Genomic DNA, 22,654 nt, shown 5'->3' on the forward strand with positions numbered 1-22,654 from the left:
CTTAAGTTCGTTCTCCTTTGGCCGTGAACCCTTTTCTCGGGGCCGACGGACGAAATAGTCGGAGGCCCCCAGTCTCTGCAGGCTTGGCTCGGGATCGGGGTTAAGCAGCTCCGTTCCTCCAGACTTTGCAGGCAGCAGCAGCGTCCGTATTTCGTATTTGGATTTACACGCCTTTCATATCAGATCCGAGCTAAGGTATCCAGCATCTCCCTGCCCATGTCCATTGCGTTGACTCAGCGGAACTTTGGACTTTGACGATAACCCATCAAGCGCCCCCTCTTCCTCATTCTCACCCACCGTTGCAGCGCCAGATCCCGATCTACGGTTCACGCCTCGATCTGGCTTTTTTTTTCCCATCCTCGCCTTCTCTCTTCGTTCAATCCCACGCTGGATGCGTCATCAACCGCCTGATCCACTGTGTCCTCTCCGATCTTCAATTTCAGGGGGAAAGGCTTCGGGAAGAGCACACCTCCGACTCGCATGATAGTTAGCCCCGCAGTCTTTACTTAACACCGCCCTCCCTCCTCGTGCTCCACTCCCGCGGAGTTTCCACGCGCCATCAGGGAAAAAAAAAACGGCACCACCATGGACGGCCTTGGGGATGATGGCCTGGGTTTCGACATGAACCAGATGATGATGAACCAGCAACAACAGCAGCAGCAGCAACAGCTCTTTGGGGGCTACTCGCAGGATGGCTCCCAGATGGCGGGCCTCGCGGGGTCGATGTATCCCGATGATTCAGGATTAGCCGCGGGGGATGACGCCAACGACGCAAAGCGACGGAGGATTGCAAGAGTGCGCACTGCTGGCTCTAGAACCCACTCATGAACATTGGCTGACTGTTGAATTTGGCATTAGGCTTGCGATATGTGCCGCAAGAAAAAGATCAAGTGCGACGGCAAGATGCCCAAGTGCTCGCACTGTATCAACTATAAAACAGATTGCGTCTTTACCCAAGTCGAGAAGAAACGAAATCCTCCGAAGGGGTGAGTTGTCAGCATAGTACGAGCGCTCGATAATCCCAATCTGACTGGGACAACGCAGGGCTAAATACATCGAGGGCTTGGAAAACCGGCTGGGCCGCATGGAATCGCTCCTCCGCCTATCTGGCCTCCTCTCCCAAGATGATAATGGAAAGACAGATCTAGGGACGCTGGAGAAACGACTCGCCGATCGAACAAATGCCCTTAATGCGGCGAAAAATGCGAACAAGTTTAACATCCCGAGTGCAACCCAGCAACAATCATCCACCTCTCACAGTACCACACCTCGCGTCGATTCTCAATCCAGTCCGCATACCGCCGCGACATCCCCCGATTCACAAAAAGAGTCCGAGACAGAAGTTGAAGCTTTGTCAGATATGATGTGCTCGCTGGTGACCAACAATTGCGGCGAGACTCGGTACATTGGTAGGATTATTCTATTTGGTATTGAAAATAGTCCCGAGTTATTGACCCTTTTGTTGCAGGATCATCGTCAGGATTCTCCATATTTTCTCCAAAGGGTATTCAATGGGTCAACGAAAAGACGGGCGACACATCATTCCAAGATATGATTGCCTCAGCGTACGTCGATGACAATAAGTGGATGTATTGGAAGCCGGAGATTTTCAGCGACATCTTTGCCCGGCGCGTGTTCAAGCCACTCCCTCCCAAAGAAGAAGCCCTCTCCCTGTTCAAGGACTTTTTTGAGAATTTCAACTGCATGTTCCCGCTCTTCCACGAAGCCACCTTTATGCACCTGGTGGAGCGACAGTACTCACGGGACCCGTATGAGGGTTCGGGATGGTGGGCAAGTATCAACGTTGTGTTGGCAATTTCCCACCGCTTGCGTGTGATGAGCAACCTGGTGCCTCATGAAGAAGATAAGAAGGCTTGGCTGTATCTGAAAAATGCCATGGGAGTCTTGACGGAATTGACAATGCGGAACACTGATCTCCTCAGTGTGCAAGCTTTGCTGGGCATGGTAAGTACTTTGGATCCAGACTTAAGTTGTCCAGCGCCTCTAACAACACTCGCAGTCTCTCTTCCTACAAGGTACCCCTAACCCTCAACCGGCATTCTTCTTGGTTGCTGCGGCTATCCGCCTGTCCCACAGCATTGGCTTGCACAAGCGAGGCTCTGGATTCGGTCTGAATCCGGTAGAGGTAGAACAGCGAAAGCGAGTGTTTTGGGTTGCCTACTGCCTTGACAAGGAGTTTGTTTCCCCCTGTCCCTTTTGTCACAGAATCTCATGCTAACCATCTCAAAAAGCATCTGTCTACGTTCTGGAAGACCACCGGTACAGGACGATGACGACATGAATGTCGAACTCCCAAGCGAAGATCCACCAGATAACGTTGGACATGTGCCGCTCGCCGATGGCAGAGGAAAATTCAACCTCTTCAGGTCTCTCTGCGAATTCGCCACTATCGAGAGCAGAGTCTACAAGAGGCTGTATTCTGCCAAAGCTTCTAAACAGTCCGACGGCGAGTTGCTCAACACCATTGGGGAGCTAGACAAAGAGTTAGAAGACTGGAAGGACAGCATCCCCATCGACTACCGACCTGAATATGAAATCCAAGCCACACACGGACCCCTCCTCATTCACGTCGTGGTCCTTCACTTCGCCTACTACAATTGCCTGACTACCATCCACCGCATGTCCGTGCACCATGGCTATTGGACGAGCCGATTATCCAATTATGCGATTCAAGGTCTGAATGCCCGGCCATTGAATCCCAGAGTCTTCTTGTCCGCTGTCTTGTGCGTGACTGCTGCACGCGCTTCGATCAATCTCATCAAGTACATTCCACAGGGAGACTTTGCTTGTGTTTGGTAAGACTCCCTGGTCGAGAGATTGCCATTTACAGATACTAATACAACTATGACAGGTTGATTCTGTACTATCCAGTGTCCGCTCTTGTCACACTGTTTGCAAATATTCTTCAAAATCCTAACGATGCTCGTGCTCGATCGGATGTCAAATTGATGAATGTGGTGGTCAATTTCCTCTCCACGTTAGTTTCGGACGAATCGAATGGCAGCATTAAGCGCATGCTTGGGCTGTGTGGTGAATTCGAGAGAATCGCCAAGGTCGTTCTCGATAAAGCTGAAAAGGAGTCTCATGCGCGGAAGAAGCGCAAGACCGCGCCAGATGACTATGCTGCACAAGAGACAGACGAACAACATCCCCAAACATCTCCCTCGGCCAAACACGCAAAAGCCCCTCACAACACCCCCTTCTCACCCTCGATGTTCGCCAATCACCCCTCTGCTGGAATTTCTTCGCCCATGGAAGCGAAGGCCTTTGGCAATGATCCCACCATACCCACAGGCTCTGGCATCTCCAATGATTTCTCGCCCAACGTCCATGCGATGTCTGGTCTGGGACAGGACTTCCAGGGCATACTGAGTCCTGAACAGCTGGCTGGAGTGGGATTCCCTGATCAATCTTTCAGGCCCACCAGTCCAAATATGGGGCCTTTTCAACAGCCATTTGTTCCACAAGATCTTTGGCAGATGCCCATGACCATTGAGTGGGACTGGGCAGACATGTCGACGAATTTCCCTGTCTTCGAAGGGGTTGGTGCTAATGGTCAGCCTCCACAGTGAAATACATGATCAAACGAATCAGACACGGAACTGATATACCACATGGATTGTATCTTTATTGTTTAGAGTTATGGCGCTTGGTAACGGATACATTGGGATGGGTCATTATCTGGGTTATTTTCTTTTGGATTAAGCGTTGCTTCTCCCCTCTGTTACCTCCGCTCTCCCCACTATGTACATTGAAGTGCTTCTCTACTCTTGGCCGACGCTCCAGAGTCAATAATCCAAAATTTCCACTCACTGAATAGAGATAAGTCGCAAAAAATACACTCAAGGGCACAAAAATAAGAATAGAATAGAAATTTTCTTCTCAAGTCATCATCGCGTAATGTAAAAGTGTTCAAGTGGACGTTAACCCCGTTTAAGTCCATGTCCTTCGACCCGATTCCGATTCCGATGACTCAGCCAGCACCGGAATTCAGAAAAACCCGGCGCCGAATCTGGCCGCAGCTTGAGAGCTTCACACTGACAACCTCAATTCCCTCTATGGATTGCGCGGAGTTGTCCATCGCCCCCGAATCCGATTGATCACCCCCTTTCCTCGCCCTCTCAGCCCTCTGGGCTTCCCTTCCCTCGACCATGGCCTCCCTCCTCCGGCGGCCAGGCAATATTGCCCGATTCTCGAGGAGAGCCACAGAGTGCCTCGGCCGCGCTGGAACAACCTCTCTGCGAACACACCCATCACGACTGTCCTCCCTAATTACATCCTCCCGCGCTCGGACATACGCTACAAATGGCCCGACTCCTCCGAATGACAACTCCGGGAACTCCCCGCCCAAGGGGAGCCAGTCGGAGAAAGACCGCAAAGACGATGAGCCGGAGTCGGTTTTGAGTTCGGAGGACCAGGTGAAACTGGATGCATTCGCTAAGCATCTCAAGACACGCATGCCAGAGTCACAGCATGAGGCGATTGACACGTTGCGGAAGCATTTGATGAAGAACGGCATGCCGAATGAAGTAAGGCAGTTCATCGAGAAGCACGCGAATGCGTCTTTGATGGATCACATTCGAATGATGCGTTGGTTGTTCAAGTATACCAGCGAGCAAGCCAAGGAGGATGTGGAGGAGTACAAGAAGAGCAAGGACGGAGAGAACGATCAGGTGAAGAATACGGAGAAGGAGAAGGACGGAAAGGAGGAGTCCGAGCAGAAGAGCAAGGAGAATGAAGGAAAGGAAAATGAGAAGGAGAACAAGGACCAGAAGAAAAAGAAGCAGGATCAGGGATCCTCTTCTCCCAGAGTGTTCGAATTCCGATTCGATCCTGCCTCCTTCTTGGTCACCGCATTCGTCACATACTACGTCTACCGCAGCTTCTTCCCTGGGGAGAGTACTGGGCGAGAGATCACCTGGGAGGAGTTCCGCTCGAACTACCTAGACAAGGGCCTTGTAGAGAAGTTGACCGTTGCCAACGGCCACCGCGTTCGTGTCGATCTCAACCGCGAGGTTGTGAACCAAGCCTATCCCGATTCTGCTGGGCAGCCGGTGACCCACGTCTACTTCAGCATCGGATCTGTTGATAGCTTCGAAAGGAAGCTGGAGCAGGCTCAGTACGAACTCGGTATCCCCAACCACGAGCGAATCCCGGTTGCCTATGTCGACGAAGTCCCCTGGGGTAGTGCCCTTCTGTCCTTCGCTCCCACTCTGCTCTTGATCGGTGGTATCTACTGGTTCTCCCGACGTGGTGGTGGCGCTGGTGGTCAGAGTGGTATCTTTGGCATTGGCAAGAGCCGTGCCAAGCGCTTCAACCACGAGACCGATGTCAAGATCAAGTTCTCCGATGTTGCTGGTATGGACGAGGCCAAGGTTGAGATTATGGAATTCGTCAGCTTCCTCAAGCAGCCCGAGCGTTTCCAGAGGCTTGGCGCAAAGATTCCCCGTGGTGCAATTCTCTCAGGTCCTCCCGGTACTGGTAAGACCCTGCTTGCCAAGGCGACTGCCGGTGAATCCGGTGTGCCTTTCTACAGCGTCAGTGGTTCCGAGTTTGTGGAGATGTTCGTCGGTGTTGGTCCATCCCGTGTCCGTGATCTGTTTGCCAATGCCCGCAAGAACACCCCCTGCATTATCTTCATTGACGAAATCGATGCTATCGGCAAGTCCCGTTCCAAGTCGAACTTTGGCGGTGGCAACGACGAGCGTGAGAGTACTCTCAACCAGATCCTGACAGAGATGGACGGTTTCAACACTTCTGAGCAGGTTGTCGTTCTGGCCGGTACTAACCGACCTGACGTCCTCGACAAGGCTCTGATGCGTCCCGGTCGTTTCGATCGTCACATCACCATCGACCGTCCTACCTTGGATGGCCGTAAGCAGATCTTCCGTGTTCACTTGAAGAAGATCGTTACGGATGAGAACATGGATTTCTTGGAAGGCCGACTTGCGGCTCTGACTCCTGGATTCGCTGGTGCTGATATTGCCAATTGTGTCAACGAGGCTGCTCTTGTTGGTAAGTTAATAAGTCTAATCTTCGGTCATTGGATATTGCTAACGTCTTATCTATAGCTGCCCGTGAAAACGCCGACAAGGTCGTTATACGCCACTTCGAGCAGGCTATCGAGCGTGTGATTGGTGGCCTGGAGAAGAAGTCACTTGTTCTTTCGCCCGAGGAGAAGCGCACCGTCGCCTACCACGAGGCTGGCCACGCGATCTGTGGCTGGTACTTCCGGTGGGCCGATCCGCTGCTCAAGGTGTCTATCATCCCTCGTGGACAGGGTGCTCTGGGTTACGCTCAGTACCTCCCCGCTGGTGGTGACACCTACCTGATGAACGTCAACCAGCTCATGGACCGTATGGCCATGACCCTAGGTGGCCGTGTCAGTGAGGAGCTGCACTTCGACACCGTGACCAGCGGTGCCAGCGACGATTTCAACAAGGTCACCCGCATGGCCACTGCTATGGTTACCAAGTTCGGCATGTCCAAAAAGCTTGGCTACATCCACTACGAGGACGACTCTAGCCAGCAGTTCCAGAAGCCTTTCTCCGAGGACACTGCTCGCACGATCGACGCCGAGGTGCGCCGTATCATCGAGGAGGCCTACAAGCAGTGCCACGACCTGCTCAGCTCACGGAAGAAGGAGATCGGCATGGTCGCCGAGGAGCTTCTGTCCAAGGAGGTGCTCGGCCGCGATGATCTGATCCGCCTCCTCGGCCCTCGCGAGTGGCCCGATAACGCCGAGTTCGCCAAGTACTTTGATGGCAAGGGTGGAGAGACAATCGCTCCCCCCGAGCCCAAGGTAGACCCCGAGGAGACGACCGGCAAGGATGGCCGCGACGAGACCCCTCTCCCTCCCTCATAGACGGCCAGAATCGAAGGGTTTGTTTTTGTCTACGCAATTTGGATCTGCATTATTTGGCTGTTTAAAGCAGGGAGTGTGTGATATCACCGTGTTTTTGTCTCTGGGTTTATTCCACTTTTTTGTTTCCCTGTTTTTTCTGTACTTATGGACCTGCATTACCTTTCTTTCCTCTTTTCTTTCTGTTTTGTCTACTCCCCTCTCAAACCTCTCTTCCACTCTCCACCTCATAAAACTCCTTTCTTCTGACCATGTCGCGACTAAATATGAAGACCTTTTCTACTCATCTCGATTGTGTTTGTTCGACCTTCGTTTGAAGGCTCATGTACTCTGAGTGCGGAGTGTGTATTATATGGATTGTGACTTCCCATCTCTTCTTGATTAAGATCCAATGCACCATAGACCAACAACTGCTTAGAGGCTTCCATACCCAGTCCGAGGCACCCCAAGAGAATAATCGTCATTGAAGTTCATCGAGGCTAGTTCAGTGATACAGCTGCAAGATCCAGTTTTGTTAGTCCTTGGTGGACGGGTTATTACAATAGCTATCCAGACTATTGTGACTATCCGTACTACGGGAGCTGTTAAGGCACAGCCTGACTGGTCCCGAGAATTATCCCTTCTGGGCCAAAAGGATGCAACATATGCTCATCCAGTCCAATGCATGGTCTCTTGTGAAACATACCTCGATTCCTATGCGTCGGAACACAAGGCTATAGGCCTCATGGAAGCTCAATAATAAGCCCTGGTTGGTTTGTCAACAACGTGTTTATGCAGCAAACACAAGACGATGCCTGTGACGCTCAATGTACTCTTTCTCTCTTATTGACGGGTGAGACACACCAAACCTATATGAGTGTTGCCTGACTGTGGCACGCGGTCTTGCCCTCAGGTCTGAAGGCAAGCTGACGAAGGGAAATTCGATTGCTGTGTTGCAGACCATTCGGGCGATTGAAACTGCAAGAGATCTTCGCACTAAGCTTCTGAAGCCCAGTTTCTTTGAACTAGTTGCTTACTTCTCATGTTCTTGCGAGGGAATCTTGGCGAAATTACGAACGACGGCTGAATGAATTTGTCTTCGAGATAGTTTTTGTGGCCAAGGAAGATCGAAGATCAAATTGCGATATGACAAGCACCAATATGACAGATAATTGAATACGTCTCTCCTATATAGCAGACTGCGCAAAATACGCGCAATTTCAGAACCAACCTTAAATGCTCCTTCAAAAGAACACCCCTTTGAATAGCACTCCACCTTCCACTTATTTGCTCTTCTTGGCCTCGATCTCCTCGGTAGCCTCAGCTCCTTCGATCTTGGCAGCAGCCTTCTTGCTCGCGGGCTTGGACTTCTTGGCTTCCACGGACAGACGGGGGATAAATCGGCCAACGCGAGCCTGATACTCGCTGTACTCGGGGTACTTTTCAGCGCTGATGGATTCAGTCAAGCGGGTGCTACCCTGGAAGATGAGCAGGTAGCCCACGACTCCAAGTCCAAGCCATGACGCATAGGTCTCAGTACGGTAAGCAGCCCAGATATACATGGTCAGCCACACGGCCTGCTCAGCAACAAAGTTGGGGTGGCGCGACCATGACCAAAGACCGCTGACTACAAAGCCACGCTCAAGATCCTCGGGAGTGTACTGGTCCTTGTAGGGCTCGGGAATGCGCGCATTCTTCTGGTACTCGTGCTTCGCGGTCTGGAAGTTCCACTGCTGTTGGTCTGCGAAGTACTCGATAACGATCAAGAAGATCGCAAAGCGGGAGAAGGCGAGATCGGAGAGATCAAACACCTCGGTGCCCTGGTTGTATGCGGCGATCACGAAAGCGTAGGTCGGGGCCGTGATGAGCAGGAGCAAGAGGGATTGGATCGCGGCAATGAAAGTGAAGTTGAAGATGGCGAAAAGGAAGGTGTTGTTCACCTTCGAGCGCACGATGGCCCAGCGGTAGTCCTCGGAGCCAATCGAGTAGCCTCCTTTGCGCCAATAGTTGAAGGTCAAGCGAACCTATTCGCAATTGTCTCAAGTCAGTAATTTGCACGTCGTTGCATTAGTCGATGCACAAACTTACGCTCCAAAGTACGCTGATCACCGCGATTGTGTCCAAAGTCTGCGTGCGAATACCAGCCAAACGCGCCCAAGCGGCAAAATGCACATTATAGACAGCAGGCAGGATGCTCCACAAGCGATCTACTTGCGAAAAATTGCGGTTGATTTCCGCGGCCAAAAAGAAAATCCCAGCTAAGACCGAGCACAACGCAAGTGCGGAGACCAAGGGGTTGGTGGCCAGGTAAACTTCCTTCAAGCTATCCAGATTCCGACCAGCTTCGCGCAAGCTGGCGGGGAGCCATTGCACCTGGGCAAGGTAGGGCAGAACCGTAAGTTTGAAGGAGGCGCACTCCACCAGGGACTCGACACGAGGTAGCGGAAGGGATGCCATATTTCCCAGACTCGGAATGAAGAGCGAGGTGGAACGTCGCGCTGACCAGAGTCCCTCGAGTTGCTGGGGGAGATGTTTGGGATTACCTCATTGGGTAAGGTGCCCACGATCTTTGTGCCTCAGGCAACTCAGCGCTGTCGGAATTCCTGCTTAGTGGATCATACTGCGCACCAATAGGATATCAACAACTCTGAATTGCTATTGCCCCTACTGTAACTAACTAGCTGGCAATTTAACTAACTATGTGGGCAGAATAATGACTAATCTTGACGGATATACAGTATCTCCTTTCTCCGAGTATCCGCCAATCCTGCTGCTCCGTCAAGCGCGTCATTCCCAGGCATTCAATTTGTAGCCTCAGGCACCCGCTCGCGTCCCAAAGTATTTCACGAATTCCCCGTTTGGGAAGAATATCTCCCCTTCGCCGCAGCGTCCCCGTCTGGTCGCAGTCCGATGGGATCGACATGACCCGCAAAATTCTCTGCGTGGCAGAGAAGCCTGCGATTGCACGCGCTGTGGCCACGCATATGTCAGGCGGCTCTTTTCAAACTGTAAGTGGCTGAGACATCCCTCATACCCCAATATGAGCTGAGCAGGGGCGTAGCATGCAATCAGAGGCAATCAATATGTCAAGAACTATGAGTTCGACTTTAACTTTGGTGGCTCTTGGGGGAACTGCTCCGTCACGATGACTAGCGTGATCGGGCATCTCACCGGCCTGGATTTCGATCGGCAATACAAGGGCTGGATGTCCTGTCCACCTGGAGCTTTGTTCGAGGCCCCAGTCCAAGAAGATGTGGATAAGGTGTGGATGTGCTCCGACAAGTTTTCATTGTAACTTTCTAACTCAAACCAGGACAAAAAGCCCATTGCGGAGAACATTCGGAACCAGGCCAGATACAGTAAAGCACTGTTCATCTGGACCGATTGTGATCGAGAAGGCGAGCACATTGGTGCCGAAGTTCGGAATCAGGCAAAGGCTGGAAATTCTCGAATTGAAGTCAAGCGAGCCAGGTTCAGCAACACGGAAAGAGCGTAAGTTACATTCAAATATCCATAGACCCGCAAATCACTGACTCCTGTCTCGTTAATTGCTAGCCATGTTCTTCAAGCAGCTCGAGAGCCGGTTGAACTCGACGAGTTCCAGGCAAATGCAGTTGCCGCGAGAATTGAGCTTGATTTACGAATCGGCGCTGCCTTCACTCGTTTGCAGACGCTTCAGCTTCAGGCCGTGTCAGCCGTGCTGAAGGAAAAGGTCATCAGCTATGGTGTGTGTGATTTTAATTTCCTGAGAAGTGTCTATCTAATGCTATTTTAGGGTCATGCCAATTCCCAACATTAGGTTTTGTGGTCGATCGGTATCTCAGAGTTCAGAACTTCAAACCCGAGACCTTTTGGGGTATCAAGGTCATGCTTCAGCGGGAAGGCAAAAAAGTCAATTTCCTCTGGAATCGTGTTCATCTCTTTGATCGCGCAGTTGTCACAATGATGCTTGAACGGTGCCTCATGGCCAAGCAAGCGAAAGTTACGAAAGTGAACCAGAAACCGAAAAGCAAATGGCGGCCTCTTCCTTTGACAACGGTGGATCTCCAGATGATGGGTAGTCGTTTCCTTCGCCTGGACAGTCAGACTATCATGAAGGTCGCCGAGGCACTTTACACAAAGGGATACATCAGCTATCCCCGTACCGAGACAGACCAATTCGACAAGGCCATTGATCTGAAGAAGCTAGTTGAGAAACAGTTTCCAGATAATCAATGGGGTCAATACGCAAAAGAGTAAGTTGCTTAGTCTGAAGTCGATACACGTAAAAATCGCTGATCAACCCCTCTAGCCTTATTGATGGCAAATTCCGGACTCCTCGATCTGGCCGTCACAACGACAAAGCCCATCCTCCCATTCATCCAGTGTGTTGGGTATCACCCAGTCAATTAAACGCCAATGAGAAAAATGTCTACGAATTTGTGGTCCGCCGGTTCCTCGCTTGTTGCTCAGACGACGCCAAAGGCCAAGGCACTGACATTGAGATTCAATACGGAGAAGAGTTCTTCCATGCGAGTGGCTTGATTGTTTTGGAGAGGAACTATCTCGATGTCTATGTCTACGACAAATGGGAAAGCAGCCAACAGCTTCCCAATTTCGAGAAAGGAGAACTCTTCGAACCCACAGAGGCCAACATCTCCGAAGGGAAAACTACGGCCCCAAGTTACTTGACTGAACCGGAGCTCATCGGTCTCATGGATGCCAATGGCATTGGTACCGACGCCACAATGGCAGAACATATTGCTAAAATCAAAGAACGTGAATATGTTGTGGTCCACTCTCGCGGCAGTGGCAGGAGCAAAGTCGAGGAGCTAATCCCCACCCGGCTAGGCATTGCTCTTGTGGAGGGATACGATAATGTCGTTGCGGGTCTTCCAAACAGCATCTCTCTTAGCAAGCCATTCCTTCGTAAAGAAATGGAACTGCGAATGGTCGAGATCTGCGCAGGCTCTAAAACTCGCCAGGAAGTAGTGCAGCAGAGTCTGGATATGTACCGGGAAGTCTTTATTCATACTCAACGGCGTATCGAGATGCTTAAAGCGGCGTGCCGGAAGTACCTTAACGAACAACCTACATCATGACTCTTGTCCATTCTACTTATGATACCCAATTTATTTTAACTCTCTCTTCTCATTCACATTGGAATAGAAAATGATGGTATGATTCCATCAATACACTGCTCATCAAACTGCGAGAAACGAGACGAACCAAACGAAACGAGATTGAAATTCTGGACAGGGCGCTTCCTCCATCCTTCCACGTCCCTTCTCAACCCAAACAACAAAAACGACCAAACAACGGATACCGCACACCTCTGCTTCACCCATCCTGCACCAAACCTTCTGCCGAGGATCCACTCGGGTCGTCGCCGCTGGATTCAGTCGGCTGGGTATCTTGCGACCTCGATTGGAAAACCTCCTGCCTCTCGAACCATTCCCCCCACACATTCGTACTCCGATCGATGGTCTGGCGCAGCGTGTCCAGGCTGGCCAGCACATCTTGCAGTGTCTGGTTGACTATCGCACTGCTTTCATCGGAGGACGAAGTGCTTCCTTCACTGTCGTGGGGTTGTTCTGGGGCATCCACCTCCTCGACCGGGTGGCTATTTGCCGACGAGGCAGCGCTCAGGTCTTGGGCCACCGACACCAAGTATGCGAGGTTGGTGTGGTTTTCGAAAATCCCCTTCCAGGCGTTCTCCTGGTACTGCTGAACTAGTCCGATCTCTTCGTGGATGCTTGTCAGTCGTCTGGACTGGTCATTTTGCTTGACCATGAACCAGACGACCAGGGTGAAGATCACGGACAGCAGGATCTGGGGCAGCCCGTCGACAGATGGGTGTTGGGTGGTGGCTGGGCCAGGAAGACTGGCAGGCTCCTGTGTCGACGAAGGAGGTGAAGGGTGCAAGCCAGGAGAAACGGTCAACGGCGCAGTGAATGGTCTGCGACCTGCACTGAGCGTCATTGCTGACTCCGTGTCGGACACCACGGTGGCATTCCAGCCACCTAGATACTCTTGAATGAGGTGGTGTGTGATGGCTTCTTCGTCGAGGAGGCGTGGAATCTGGTCCAGTGTGTACACAGTGCTGGCCAGCTGGACTCCTCCCAAGGCGCGGTCCAAGACAGAGCGGGCAGGGTTGATGTTGGTGAATGGGATGCTGCTGTACAGACCCCAGATGTTGGCGGTGACGAAAACGATGATTGGAATGATGAAGTGCATGGTGGTTGATTCTGAGGAACTGTCGATGGAGGATTGTGTAGTTGATCAAGTTCATCAAGTTCGAAGAGATCATAGATGCTTATATAGGAAAGCTATCCCCCTCCATCCACCTGGTGGGTTCTAGTCAACGAAGTAGGAATCAGTCAACGAAGGCATCCTCTGGGCTCTCTGCCTGAGATCTGCAATCAGTATGGTGAATATTCCATTGTTCAGATGCATCTATTGACTGTCGGCGCTGACTTGGAAAGGCTGCCTGCAGAAATTGGGCAAACTCGTCAAGGCCCACATCAGCCACATCAGCCAGCAACCTATTTTGCCAATTTTAATAAGGGTCAAATTAATGGCCATATCTTCAGGTACATAGTTGTGATGCCTACTGGTTTAGAGGAAATCCTAGGGAAGTTGCCCGACACTTGATGGCTTATCGGGCTACCGTTTCGTAAGTAGTGCCCAGTTCCCATTCATGCAGCCATCTCCATGATTTAATTACAAGCGTATGCAGTCTACATAGCACTAGGGCTGCTGGCAATATGAGAGTAGAGGCTTATAGGAACGAGGTCATCACAAAGTGAGTCGTAACTGTGAAGGGTACAGTGGTGTTCCATAAGTTTGCAACCCCCGAAAAGGTTCAAACCCATCTCATCAGCTATACTTTGAAAGACAAATTGAAACACAGATGCCGGGAATATCTAGAAAGAGGGTTCAAAAGACATTCAGAAAGATCTGTTAAAACCATAAAATCGAGGCATATTTTGACGGCCTATTTTCTTGGTCCCTGGTTTCAGACTTTTGAACTGCCACTGTATCTATCAATACAAAAATTAACCTCAGAGCTTAGTAAGGCATGCTATTGCCGCATTCTTCGTACATCAAACGGGGATACTCCAATTTGGTAAAGATTAAGGGGCACACACCGCCTTTGTTTGTTCCTATAGTAAAAGCCTTTATATTATCTATAACCTTCTAACTAATCTTCTACTCTTCGGTTTATAGAGCTAAAATTTAAGCAGAAGGGCTGCGTCAGGTTATGAAGCAGGCAGCTAGCGGAGCGCTCTGCTTAATTTTGAACGCTTCGTGTCTTCTATCTGAAGCATATTTCTAGATCTCAAGTAATCCACTGCATAAGCGTCAATATAGGCCATAAGAGTGTCGTGCAGCACGCAATGTGATGAGAACGGTTAAAACGGCCGCTCACAAAGGCCGTAGCTAGCCGCACATGTTGTGGGAGGCCTGATATTGGAGATGAATTTCAAAAAAGAAGTTACGCAGTAGAAGCGATTTGAAGGCACTATATTGAGGAGAGATAATAGGTATGTTATTCGCCATCCAGGTGTGGAGTCGTATGGCCACCACTGCATTAGCTTCGCGGGGAAGTGCGATTAACGTTAGCCAAGGCAAAGTGGATTAATCTTGCGGGAGGCGTGTCGCTCAGAAAATCCCGTAAGCCACCTGCGCCTAATAGAGCTTAAGTGGTTAGCGGCTCTCCACAGCAAACTGCTTCTGAGGTTCTGAATCGCTGATGGAGGCGCTTGGCCTATTTGGGAGCTGGGCGTTCCGTAAGTGGCGCTTCCGCCCTGGACAAAGAAACCTGGAAACGCAGAGAACCTGATTTTCAAACCGATTGCAACTAAAATCTGTCAGACCAGTATTCACTGCCGTTTCTACCGACTCGTGTGTTAGTAGGAGCGCTTGATCCCCGCGTGGTCAAATCCGACCAGTGGTTGCGGGACTTCCGTGACGTTATTGAACATAGCAACTTTTTATGATAGGCTTGTCCAGCGATGAACGTTTCCTGCAACCTGAAACTGACTGCTTCGTATTGCTTCGAGTGCTTAGCTCAATACAGGGCATCTCATGGACACTGTGAACAGGCCGATGTGACATTCGCGGTCCACCAGTGGCCGTCGATGTCATTGGCGTCCGTTGACTCCATTCGCATGATGATCCACCACCCGCAGGATCCATCAGTCAATCCTCAGACTCCACCCCCATATTCTCCACGACGAGATGGGCCGGATGATGATGATAATTCTCCGGGGCTCATGACTCTCGGAGGGGTAAAAGAACCTCATTCGGCTCGCCTCACTAACTATATCCATGGCTCGGTTCTGTTGCTATGGCCTCTCTGTTCATTCGGGGACGTATTACTGGTTCAATCGACCCAGTAGGCGACAGGAAGAAGACGCCTTTGAGTCATGCCGGGCGTGGCTTAATTGGATTCGGTAGGCTAGTCTCGTGTATTGGTGATCCTTGCCGCAAGCAAGGCTCGACACATGTGGGGGAATGGAGAAAAAGAAAGAAAGAAAACTTGTGTCGATACTATTGCGAAGGCAAGTCTTACTGGCCTGCGCAAGACAATTATCTCATTGGCGACTCGAGAGTTTGGACTGGAAAGTGAGTGGACGGGCGATGACGGTGGTAGACGAGGAGCATGAGTGAATGACTGACAATTCTCCACATAAAAGAACCCAACCCCTCCAAAGCTCAATTTTCTCTCTTTTTTGCGAGAGCATGAAGTCCTTCCCATTTTCGAATTTACCAGTCTTCCTGACTATTGCTGTTTGGGCTTGAAAGCGACCGGTCTCTTATCATAGCACCGCAGCCTCTAGCATACACCGTCCGCCATGAAGGAGCATGAGTCCCTGGAGCCGGTCGACGAGACCAATGGCTCAAGAGAGAAGAGAACAGAGAGCTTGGCGGGCTCTAGCGACAAGGAAATGCCGGCGACAGCTCATATTCCCGATGTTGAAGGCCATGTTGATCGCAGTCATATTAATGCTGTCTTCCAGAACCCGCTTGCGGGAATTCCCCGGGATCAATTGATGAAAGATGTTCAAGGATTCTGCCTTCGTTTCAACCTGATGAATGACTTGGAGACTTTTCAAAAAGGTGCCCTCATTTCGCAGAATCCTGAGACAGCAACGACAATGCCGGAACTGAATGATTCTGAGAAAGAGGCGCTCATTCGCGAGCATACTCATAAATGGAGCCAGCCATGGCAGCTCTACTGGCTAGCCAGTAAGTTTCTTATGCTCCCTGTCAATCTTTGAGCTTTACTATCAGATGCCTGATAAGTTCTTCTCTCTTTAGTCATGTGCTCCCTCGCGGCAGCAGTCCAAGGAATGGACGAAACAGTGAACAATGGTGCACAAGCTATCTACTTGGATGTACGCAACAAATAATAGATTGATCCCCTCAGTTATGCAGATATTGATTGGTAATACAGATTCTCGGCATAAAAAACAACAAAAATCTGACGGGCCTAGTCGTCGGCGCCCCATATCTGGCATGTGCCCTTATAGGCTGCTGGCTGACCGAACCTCTCAATCGATTCTTCGCTCGTCGTGGAACTATCTTTATCTCCTGTTTTATTGCAGCAATTGCCTCTATTTGGGAAGGATTGTGCAATTCATGGGTGAATCTGTTCATTGCCCGGTTTGTTCTCGGACTAGGCATTGGATCCAAGTCCTCGACCGTCCCTGTCTACGCTGCCGAATGTTCTCCAGCTCCCATAAGAGGAGCTTTGGTTATGAGTTGGCAAATGTGGACAGCATTCGGAATTATGCTTGGAAATCTTATGGGTGTGGCATTCATACATGTTGGACGAGATCTGAGCTGGCGTCTTATGCTGGGCTCGACCGTCGTGCTACCCTTGATCGTCTGCGCTCAGGTCTATATCTGTCCCGAGTCGCCTAGATGGCTTATTCAGCATGACAAGATTGAGAAAGCCTACACTAATTTCAAGATTCTCCGTCCCACGGAGCTTCAGGCAGCGAGAGACCTGTACTACGCTTATGTTGGCGTCGAGTTGGAGCGCAAGATCAACAAGGGCAAGAACTTTTTCACCATGTTCTACGAGCTCTTTTCTGTTCCTCGCAACCGTCGCGCTACGCTGGCATCTTGGATTGTAATGTTCATGCAGCAATTCTGTGGAGTCAACGTCATTGCGTACTACTCGACTACAATCTTCCAGGATTCTGGATATGGTCTTTCGGCGGCCTTGCTGGCATCGATGGGGACGGGTATTCTGAACTGGGTATTCGCCATACCAGCCATTTTCACGATTGATACTTGGGGCCGGCGCAACCTTTTATTGTTCACATACCCATTCCTAGCCATCTTCCTCCTCTGGTCAGGCTTTTCCTTCTGGATTGAGGCCGATAACCCCTTGAGTAAGAAGCGGGTTGCAATGGTCACCACGGGCATGTATTTGTTTGAGATATTTTATTCTCCTGGTTCAGGTCCAGTGCCATTCACCTACTCGGCAGAGGCATTCCCCCTGCATGTGCGTGAAGTGGGTATGTCGTGGGCCACAGCTACGACCTGGTGCTTCAACTTTATACTGTCATTTACCTGGCCACATCTTCTGTCGGCATTTAAGCCACAGGGCGCTTTTGGCTGGTACGCAGCCTGGTGTATTATTGGCTGGGTTTTAGTACTTCTTTTCGTCCCCGAAACCAAGGGTGAGTATTTCTTGTTCCTAAATTTTGTACATTCATGCTGATCAGATTCGGTTTTTATCAGCTCTCACTCTCGAAGAGTTGGATCAAGTCTTCTCAGTACCGACCAGAAAACATGCATCTTATCAGATCAAGAATGCTATCTGGCACTTCCGTGTCTGGGTCCTACGCCAGAAGTTAGAGCCTTTACCGGATTTCTACAAAGGTGCCGAGCATCTTGGGCGGTAGGTAGGACACTCTATATACCATTTTCCTCTGCGGGTAGGGTTTTCTGTTTTGAGCTGCCGCCGCTTTACGAGGGCGCTAGGAGCCAGACTCATTTATTTCACTAGCACGTCACAATAATTTGGATACAAATATCTGTACAAATGTTCAGCTTGATATCTTGGGACTGATTTCGGGGCAGAAGGCGAATATTTTGTGACAGATTCCATCAGATTGCAAATTCAAATGCATACGCAACATCCGGATCATTTTGCCCAATGACAAAGTAGAGAGTATCATCTGTGTACGGATGGGTATAATATCTCAAATCCGTCGGAGCATCAACTTCCCTGTACAAATCCCCAGACTCAAACCTCCAGGTCTGAATGGGAAGCTCCCCATCCATCGGTAGCCCCACGGCACTCAACCCAGACAACACAATGGCCCAAGTGCCATTAGTAGGGCATGCACGCCCGCAAGAATCCTCACTCGGTCATCACCTACAACAGCATATGTATCCCCAAGTGTGTCTTGTGTCATATCCGACTTACCTTGATACCCTGTCATATTCATGTAATAGTACAGTGGCAGTTCAAAGTCTGAAACCAGGGACCAAGAAACAGACCGTCAAAATATGCCTCGATTTTATGTTTTTAACAGATCTTTCCGAATGTCTTTTGAACCCTCTTTCTAGATATTCCCGGCATCTGTGTTTCAACTTGTCTTTCAAAGTATAGCTGATGAGATAGGTTTGAACTTTTTCGGGTGTTGCAAACTTATGGAACACCACTGTACTTGTAAACCTGATATCAGTAGTCGTCATCCGAAATTTCGTAGTTTGGGTAGACGTCGGTCTTCCCAAGGATATCTGCAAGGTAATCTTGCAGTTCATACCCTCCACGCCAGTTTGACCGTAGGCCTAGAGCGTTCGCGCGTTCGATCTGTGCGATGTTCCACGCAGTACCGGATGGAACTCCCTGGTCAATGTTACCATATTAATTGAGCATGAATGGGCCGTCATATGTGATACCTGCCGCAACGAGGAAGCCTGAAATGCGGCGATCGACGTGTTCAGGGCGCCATCTGCATATAGGAAATGCATGCTCATCCAGTCCGGAACGCTATTGTGGGAGGCAGTAAAATTAACCCATCCACTGTACCAGTCTTGGGCGCTACGATCAGGGAGATTGCCAAAAGAGGGGCCGACGGATTTTCCTTGTGGGAATTCGGTTCTAGATGAGATGATTAGCACTAACGAAGCGGTTGTAGGTTTCAAAAGAAAATAAAGAACAGATAGTGATCAGTATGGGCAGGCTTCAATATCAAACGTACGCGACACGATGGTAAGTGAGGCCCCATACGTCCAAAAACCGACCAATGCCCCTGCCGTAATACTGCGTGTTGTCGATCTCATTGGTGATGTCAAAGTAGACTCCATCAACAACATCGTTGGCAATGAGAATCTCGAAAATAGAGGAGAGGAAATCATTGTATGACGTCCAGTCCTTATCATCGCCAGGTGTGGGAATATCAGCGACTGTATCATATCCGTCGATGCCGCGGAGGTCATGGAGATGAATCTGCACGTTGGCCCCAAAACGGCGTGCTGTGAAGTAGTTACTCATTGTTGAATTGATTCGACACTACTGAATGTTTTAGTTTGGGTATCTGGGTCGTGGAACACGTATAGTCGAACGAGCGGGAATTCCGGAGCAACCGTTTCAGTTTTATGCTTATCACAAATTCATCATATCCGTATGTCCACCCTCGACATGGTGCCGGCAACTGCGCGCCACCAGTACGATGATTGTTGAAGCCCATATTGGCATAAAAATGATCTGGGATCTGCGTTCCGTTATCCGGAATACATACAGGATTCCTGAGGCACGATGCTCAGGAGGTCCTCTATTTTCCCCCAGATATATATCCTTGACGTGTCTCCGTTCAGTTCACGTTTGGCAGGTGATTGGACATACGAGGTCAAGCCCTCAAGTACAATTCTGAAGACAAAAGTCCGCATCACGAATCTCACCTCCTGGGTGCAGGAATCGTTGCGATGGGAATTACAGGAAAGAGACGGGAACGGTAGAGCAAGCAATGAAGGGAGGGCGTGATGATGGCATACTTATACCTCCTCCAGAAATTAACATGGCATTCTCTGTTTCCTCCATCCAGGGTCTGTCTTCTATCCCATCAGACTTTGATCCTGAGGCGTGAAGATCCGCGGATGTGGAGATGTGATGGTGGAGACCCGGAGGTGCGTTGATGATAGGATGCATCATACCGGTGTTTTGGAATCCCGTCTCTGCAACTGGCCCCACGGAGATACTCTTGTGCTTGGAATCTCGACATTACTGGCAGGATAAAATGCAAGATCAAGATGAATAACTGGGTAGATCCTCCCACTCCCGGCATTTTCCCTGCGGTTTGTCGCTTGCTTAGTAGGAAAGGAAGACTGCGGAGAACCCGAAACTACGAGATGCTGAGGAAGATAGTACACTATGGCAAAGTATATGGCAGAATACGGCTAAATATGACAAAAGATGAAATGAACAGCGAAATAGGAATATTTGCTAGAGTGAGAGCGAGTCAATTGTGGCCTTGTGATCCCTTTGAACTCTTACACTCCTACAATCCTACAAATCCGACCTAAAATCGAGGTTGTTACCCCATCGGGGGCCAGCAACCCGCGACCAACGATACACTTTCCGGCGGGGTTAAATTGTTCTCCAAAATCAAAGACCCAAGAGAAGCAGAAACAGGCTAATCTGCCAATCAGTCGATCAATTCACTAGTCTACCCCTGCTTTTGACCTCCACCCTGATCTACTGCGCTCCGTAAGCGAGGTATAGAGCTCCGCATTACCCCATATGTTCCGCGAGTGCTTAAATACCCGCATCTATAGTCCTCGACTGACGTAACCCTGGCACCTTGTAAGGGTTCAGCTATCGGTCACATTTTTAATATTTTACTCTCAACTGCCTCGTGTCATCTCAATACTCTCCACTAGGAGGGGCTACAACATGAATTTCACCAACGACAAGGACATTGGCCATGTGGCACACGTGGAGGAAGGGCCCATCGATGAGCCTGTCAAATCCAACGAGCTTGCGAAACAGGCAGCTCAAGACGAACACCAATTGACACTCACCGATGCCCTGCGCAAGTATCCCAAGGCGGTGATGTGGTCGATCCTACTCTCAACTTCTATCATCATGGAGGGCTATGACATCGTCCTCATGTCTTCCTTCTTTGCCCAACCGGCCTTCTCCCGACGCTATGGCGAGTACATCGCCAGCAGCAACAGCTACCAGATCACCGCGTCCTGGCAGAATGGTCTCACAAATGCGGTTTCTGTGGGCACCATTATCGGTGCCTTCGCTAATGGATACTTCACCCATCACTTCGGCTACCGCAAGGTGTTACTGGCTAGTTTAGCTGCTATTACGGTCTTTATATTCATTCCTTTTTTTGCCCCGAACCTGCCCGTCCTTCTGGTCGGTGAATTTCTCTGTGGTATTCCATGGGGAGTTTTTGCGACTATGGCACCGGCCTATGCCTCGGAGATTTGCCCTATGGCCCTACGCGGCTACCTCACTGTCTATGTGAACCTATGCTGGGCTATTGGTCAGCTTGTTTCTGCTGGAGTGCAGTCTGCGTTCTCTGGGAATGACACACAGTGGGGATATCGTCTCCCTTTTGCCATTCAGTGGGCGTGGCCTATTCCACTGTTTTTGGTCTTGTTTTTCGCGCCAGAGTCTCCATGGTATTTCGTCAGACGCGCTGATTATGACTCCGCTGAAAAAAGCATGGTCCGTCTTGGCTACTCCAGTGCGAGTGGCGAGGTCAAACAAGCTATAGCGATGATGATCCACACCGACGAACTGGAGAAACAGATCGACCAAGGTACAAGCTACTGGGATTGCTTCCGAGGGATTGATCGGCGTCGTACTGAGATTGTCTGTATGGTCTTTGCCGCACAGCCGTTCTGTGGCTCTGCCATGGGTGGTACTCCAACCTACTTCTTCGTGCAAGCTGGCCTGCCGACCTCGATCTCGTTCAAAATGTCAGTGGGTGGGCTCGGGCTCGCCTCCGTCGGTACTATCTGCTCCTGGTATCTCTTGCACACGTTCGGCCGCCGTACTCTGTATCTATGGGGTCTGGCCCTTCTAACTATCGTCTTGATGGTGGTTGGTTTTGTATCGGTTGGTGCTGGGAATTCCGTGTCGGGGAACTATGCCCAGGCAACGATGATGCTCATCTGGCTTCTTGTCTACTACCTCACAGTTGGACCTATATGCTATGCGATCATTAGTGAGACCTCATCCACCCGCCTCCGAAGCAAGTCCGTGTGTCTGTCGCGAATTACATACTACATCGCGCAGATTATCTGCAACATCGTCAATCCTTACATGCTCAACCCTACTGCAGGAGACTGGAAGGGCAAGACCGGTTTCTTCTGGGCCGGCTGGGCCTTTGTGTTTTTCCTGTGGACATACTTTCGCCTGCCTGAGACGAAGGGCAAGACATTCGAGGAGTTGGATATCTTATTTGCTAGGAAGGTCTCAGCTCGGAACTTCGCCAAGTATAGCGTTGATGCCTACACCGAGGGCGATGAGGCTCTTTCCAAAAAAGAGTGAGAGGATCCAATTCGAGGTCAAGAGTCGGGATGAGATTGATTTATGTGATCAAATGCCTAATTTTTTGTTCTTGTGTCATTAACTGCATACTCGAATTATTCAATAAGCCAGTAGTCTGAAAATGTATGCTTCAGGGCATTGACCTGCTAATATCTAAGAGTCCCATATCGTCATCTCTGTCATGGGAACTACCGTAATGTATGAGGCCATTCCGCAACAGAGTGCAATGCATCCGAAACATCAGTGGAAAATCAAGGTGAGGAATCAAAGGG

The 22,654-nt window shown here is 50.1% G+C and overlaps 8 protein-coding genes across 8 annotated transcripts; 5 read left to right on the forward strand and 3 right to left on the reverse strand.

Annotated features, from left to right (window-relative positions):
• Positions 1–585: 585 nt before the first annotated feature.
• On the forward strand, positions 586–3,593 carry atrR (transcription factor atrR; the record flags this gene model as incomplete). The annotated part of the gene is made up of 7 exons (XM_056913758.1): positions 586–795; positions 859–986; positions 1,045–1,409; positions 1,469–1,965; positions 2,021–2,196; positions 2,253–2,816; positions 2,873–3,593. The coding sequence occupies 7 exons, from the start codon at positions 586–588 to the stop codon at positions 3,591–3,593; spliced, it is 2,661 nt and encodes an 886-aa protein (XP_056762607.1).
• Positions 3,594–4,172: 579 nt separating this feature from the next.
• On the forward strand, positions 4,173–6,886 carry N7458_010377 (ATP-dependent metallopeptidase FtsH/Yme1/Tma family protein; the record flags this gene model as incomplete). Its single annotated transcript, XM_056913759.1, has 2 exons — positions 4,173–6,036; positions 6,093–6,886. 2 exons carry the CDS (start codon positions 4,173–4,175, stop codon positions 6,884–6,886), a joined length of 2,658 nt encoding a protein of 885 aa, XP_056762608.1.
• A 1,259-nt stretch (positions 6,887–8,145) lies between these two features.
• N7458_010378 (DUF1295 domain protein) lies at positions 8,146–9,319 on the reverse strand (the record flags this gene model as incomplete). The annotated part of the gene is made up of 2 exons (XM_056913760.1): positions 8,146–8,886; positions 8,951–9,319. The coding sequence occupies 2 exons, from the start codon at positions 9,317–9,319 to the stop codon at positions 8,146–8,148; spliced, it is 1,110 nt and encodes a 369-aa protein (XP_056762609.1).
• A 464-nt stretch (positions 9,320–9,783) lies between these two features.
• Positions 9,784–11,943, forward strand: N7458_010379 (DNA topoisomerase 3; the record flags this gene model as incomplete). Its single annotated transcript, XM_056913761.1, has 6 exons — positions 9,784–9,870; positions 9,924–10,124; positions 10,176–10,354; positions 10,418–10,587; positions 10,638–11,097; positions 11,154–11,943. The coding sequence occupies 6 exons, from the start codon at positions 9,784–9,786 to the stop codon at positions 11,941–11,943; spliced, it is 1,887 nt and encodes a 628-aa protein (XP_056762610.1).
• A 238-nt stretch (positions 11,944–12,181) lies between these two features.
• On the reverse strand, positions 12,182–13,078 carry N7458_010380 (uncharacterized protein; the record flags this gene model as incomplete). The annotated part of the gene is made up of 1 exon (XM_056913762.1): positions 12,182–13,078. One exon carries the CDS (start codon positions 13,076–13,078, stop codon positions 12,182–12,184), a length of 897 nt encoding a protein of 298 aa, XP_056762611.1.
• Positions 13,079–15,702: 2,624 nt separating this feature from the next.
• On the forward strand, positions 15,703–17,766 carry N7458_010381 (sugar porter family MFS transporter; the record flags this gene model as incomplete). Its single annotated transcript, XM_056913763.1, has 4 exons — positions 15,703–16,096; positions 16,169–16,245; positions 16,305–17,541; positions 17,603–17,766. 4 exons carry the CDS (start codon positions 15,703–15,705, stop codon positions 17,764–17,766), a joined length of 1,872 nt encoding a protein of 623 aa, XP_056762612.1.
• A 1,298-nt stretch (positions 17,767–19,064) lies between these two features.
• N7458_010382 (uncharacterized protein) lies at positions 19,065–19,367 on the reverse strand (the record flags this gene model as incomplete). Its single annotated transcript, XM_056913764.1, has 1 exon — positions 19,065–19,367. One exon carries the CDS (start codon positions 19,365–19,367, stop codon positions 19,065–19,067), a length of 303 nt encoding a protein of 100 aa, XP_056762613.1.
• A 1,398-nt stretch (positions 19,368–20,765) lies between these two features.
• On the forward strand, positions 20,766–22,382 carry N7458_010383 (uncharacterized protein; the record flags this gene model as incomplete). Its single annotated transcript, XM_056913765.1, has 1 exon — positions 20,766–22,382. The coding sequence occupies one exon, from the start codon at positions 20,766–20,768 to the stop codon at positions 22,380–22,382; it is 1,617 nt and encodes a 538-aa protein (XP_056762614.1).
• Positions 22,383–22,654: the final 272 nt, after the last annotated feature.

Source organism: Penicillium daleae, assembly GCF_028827525.1.
Source record: "Penicillium daleae strain IBT 16125 chromosome Unknown utg000008l_segment0_segment0, whole genome shotgun sequence".
In the NCBI taxonomy this organism is placed as follows: Eukaryota; Fungi; Ascomycota; class Eurotiomycetes; order Eurotiales; family Aspergillaceae; genus Penicillium; species Penicillium daleae.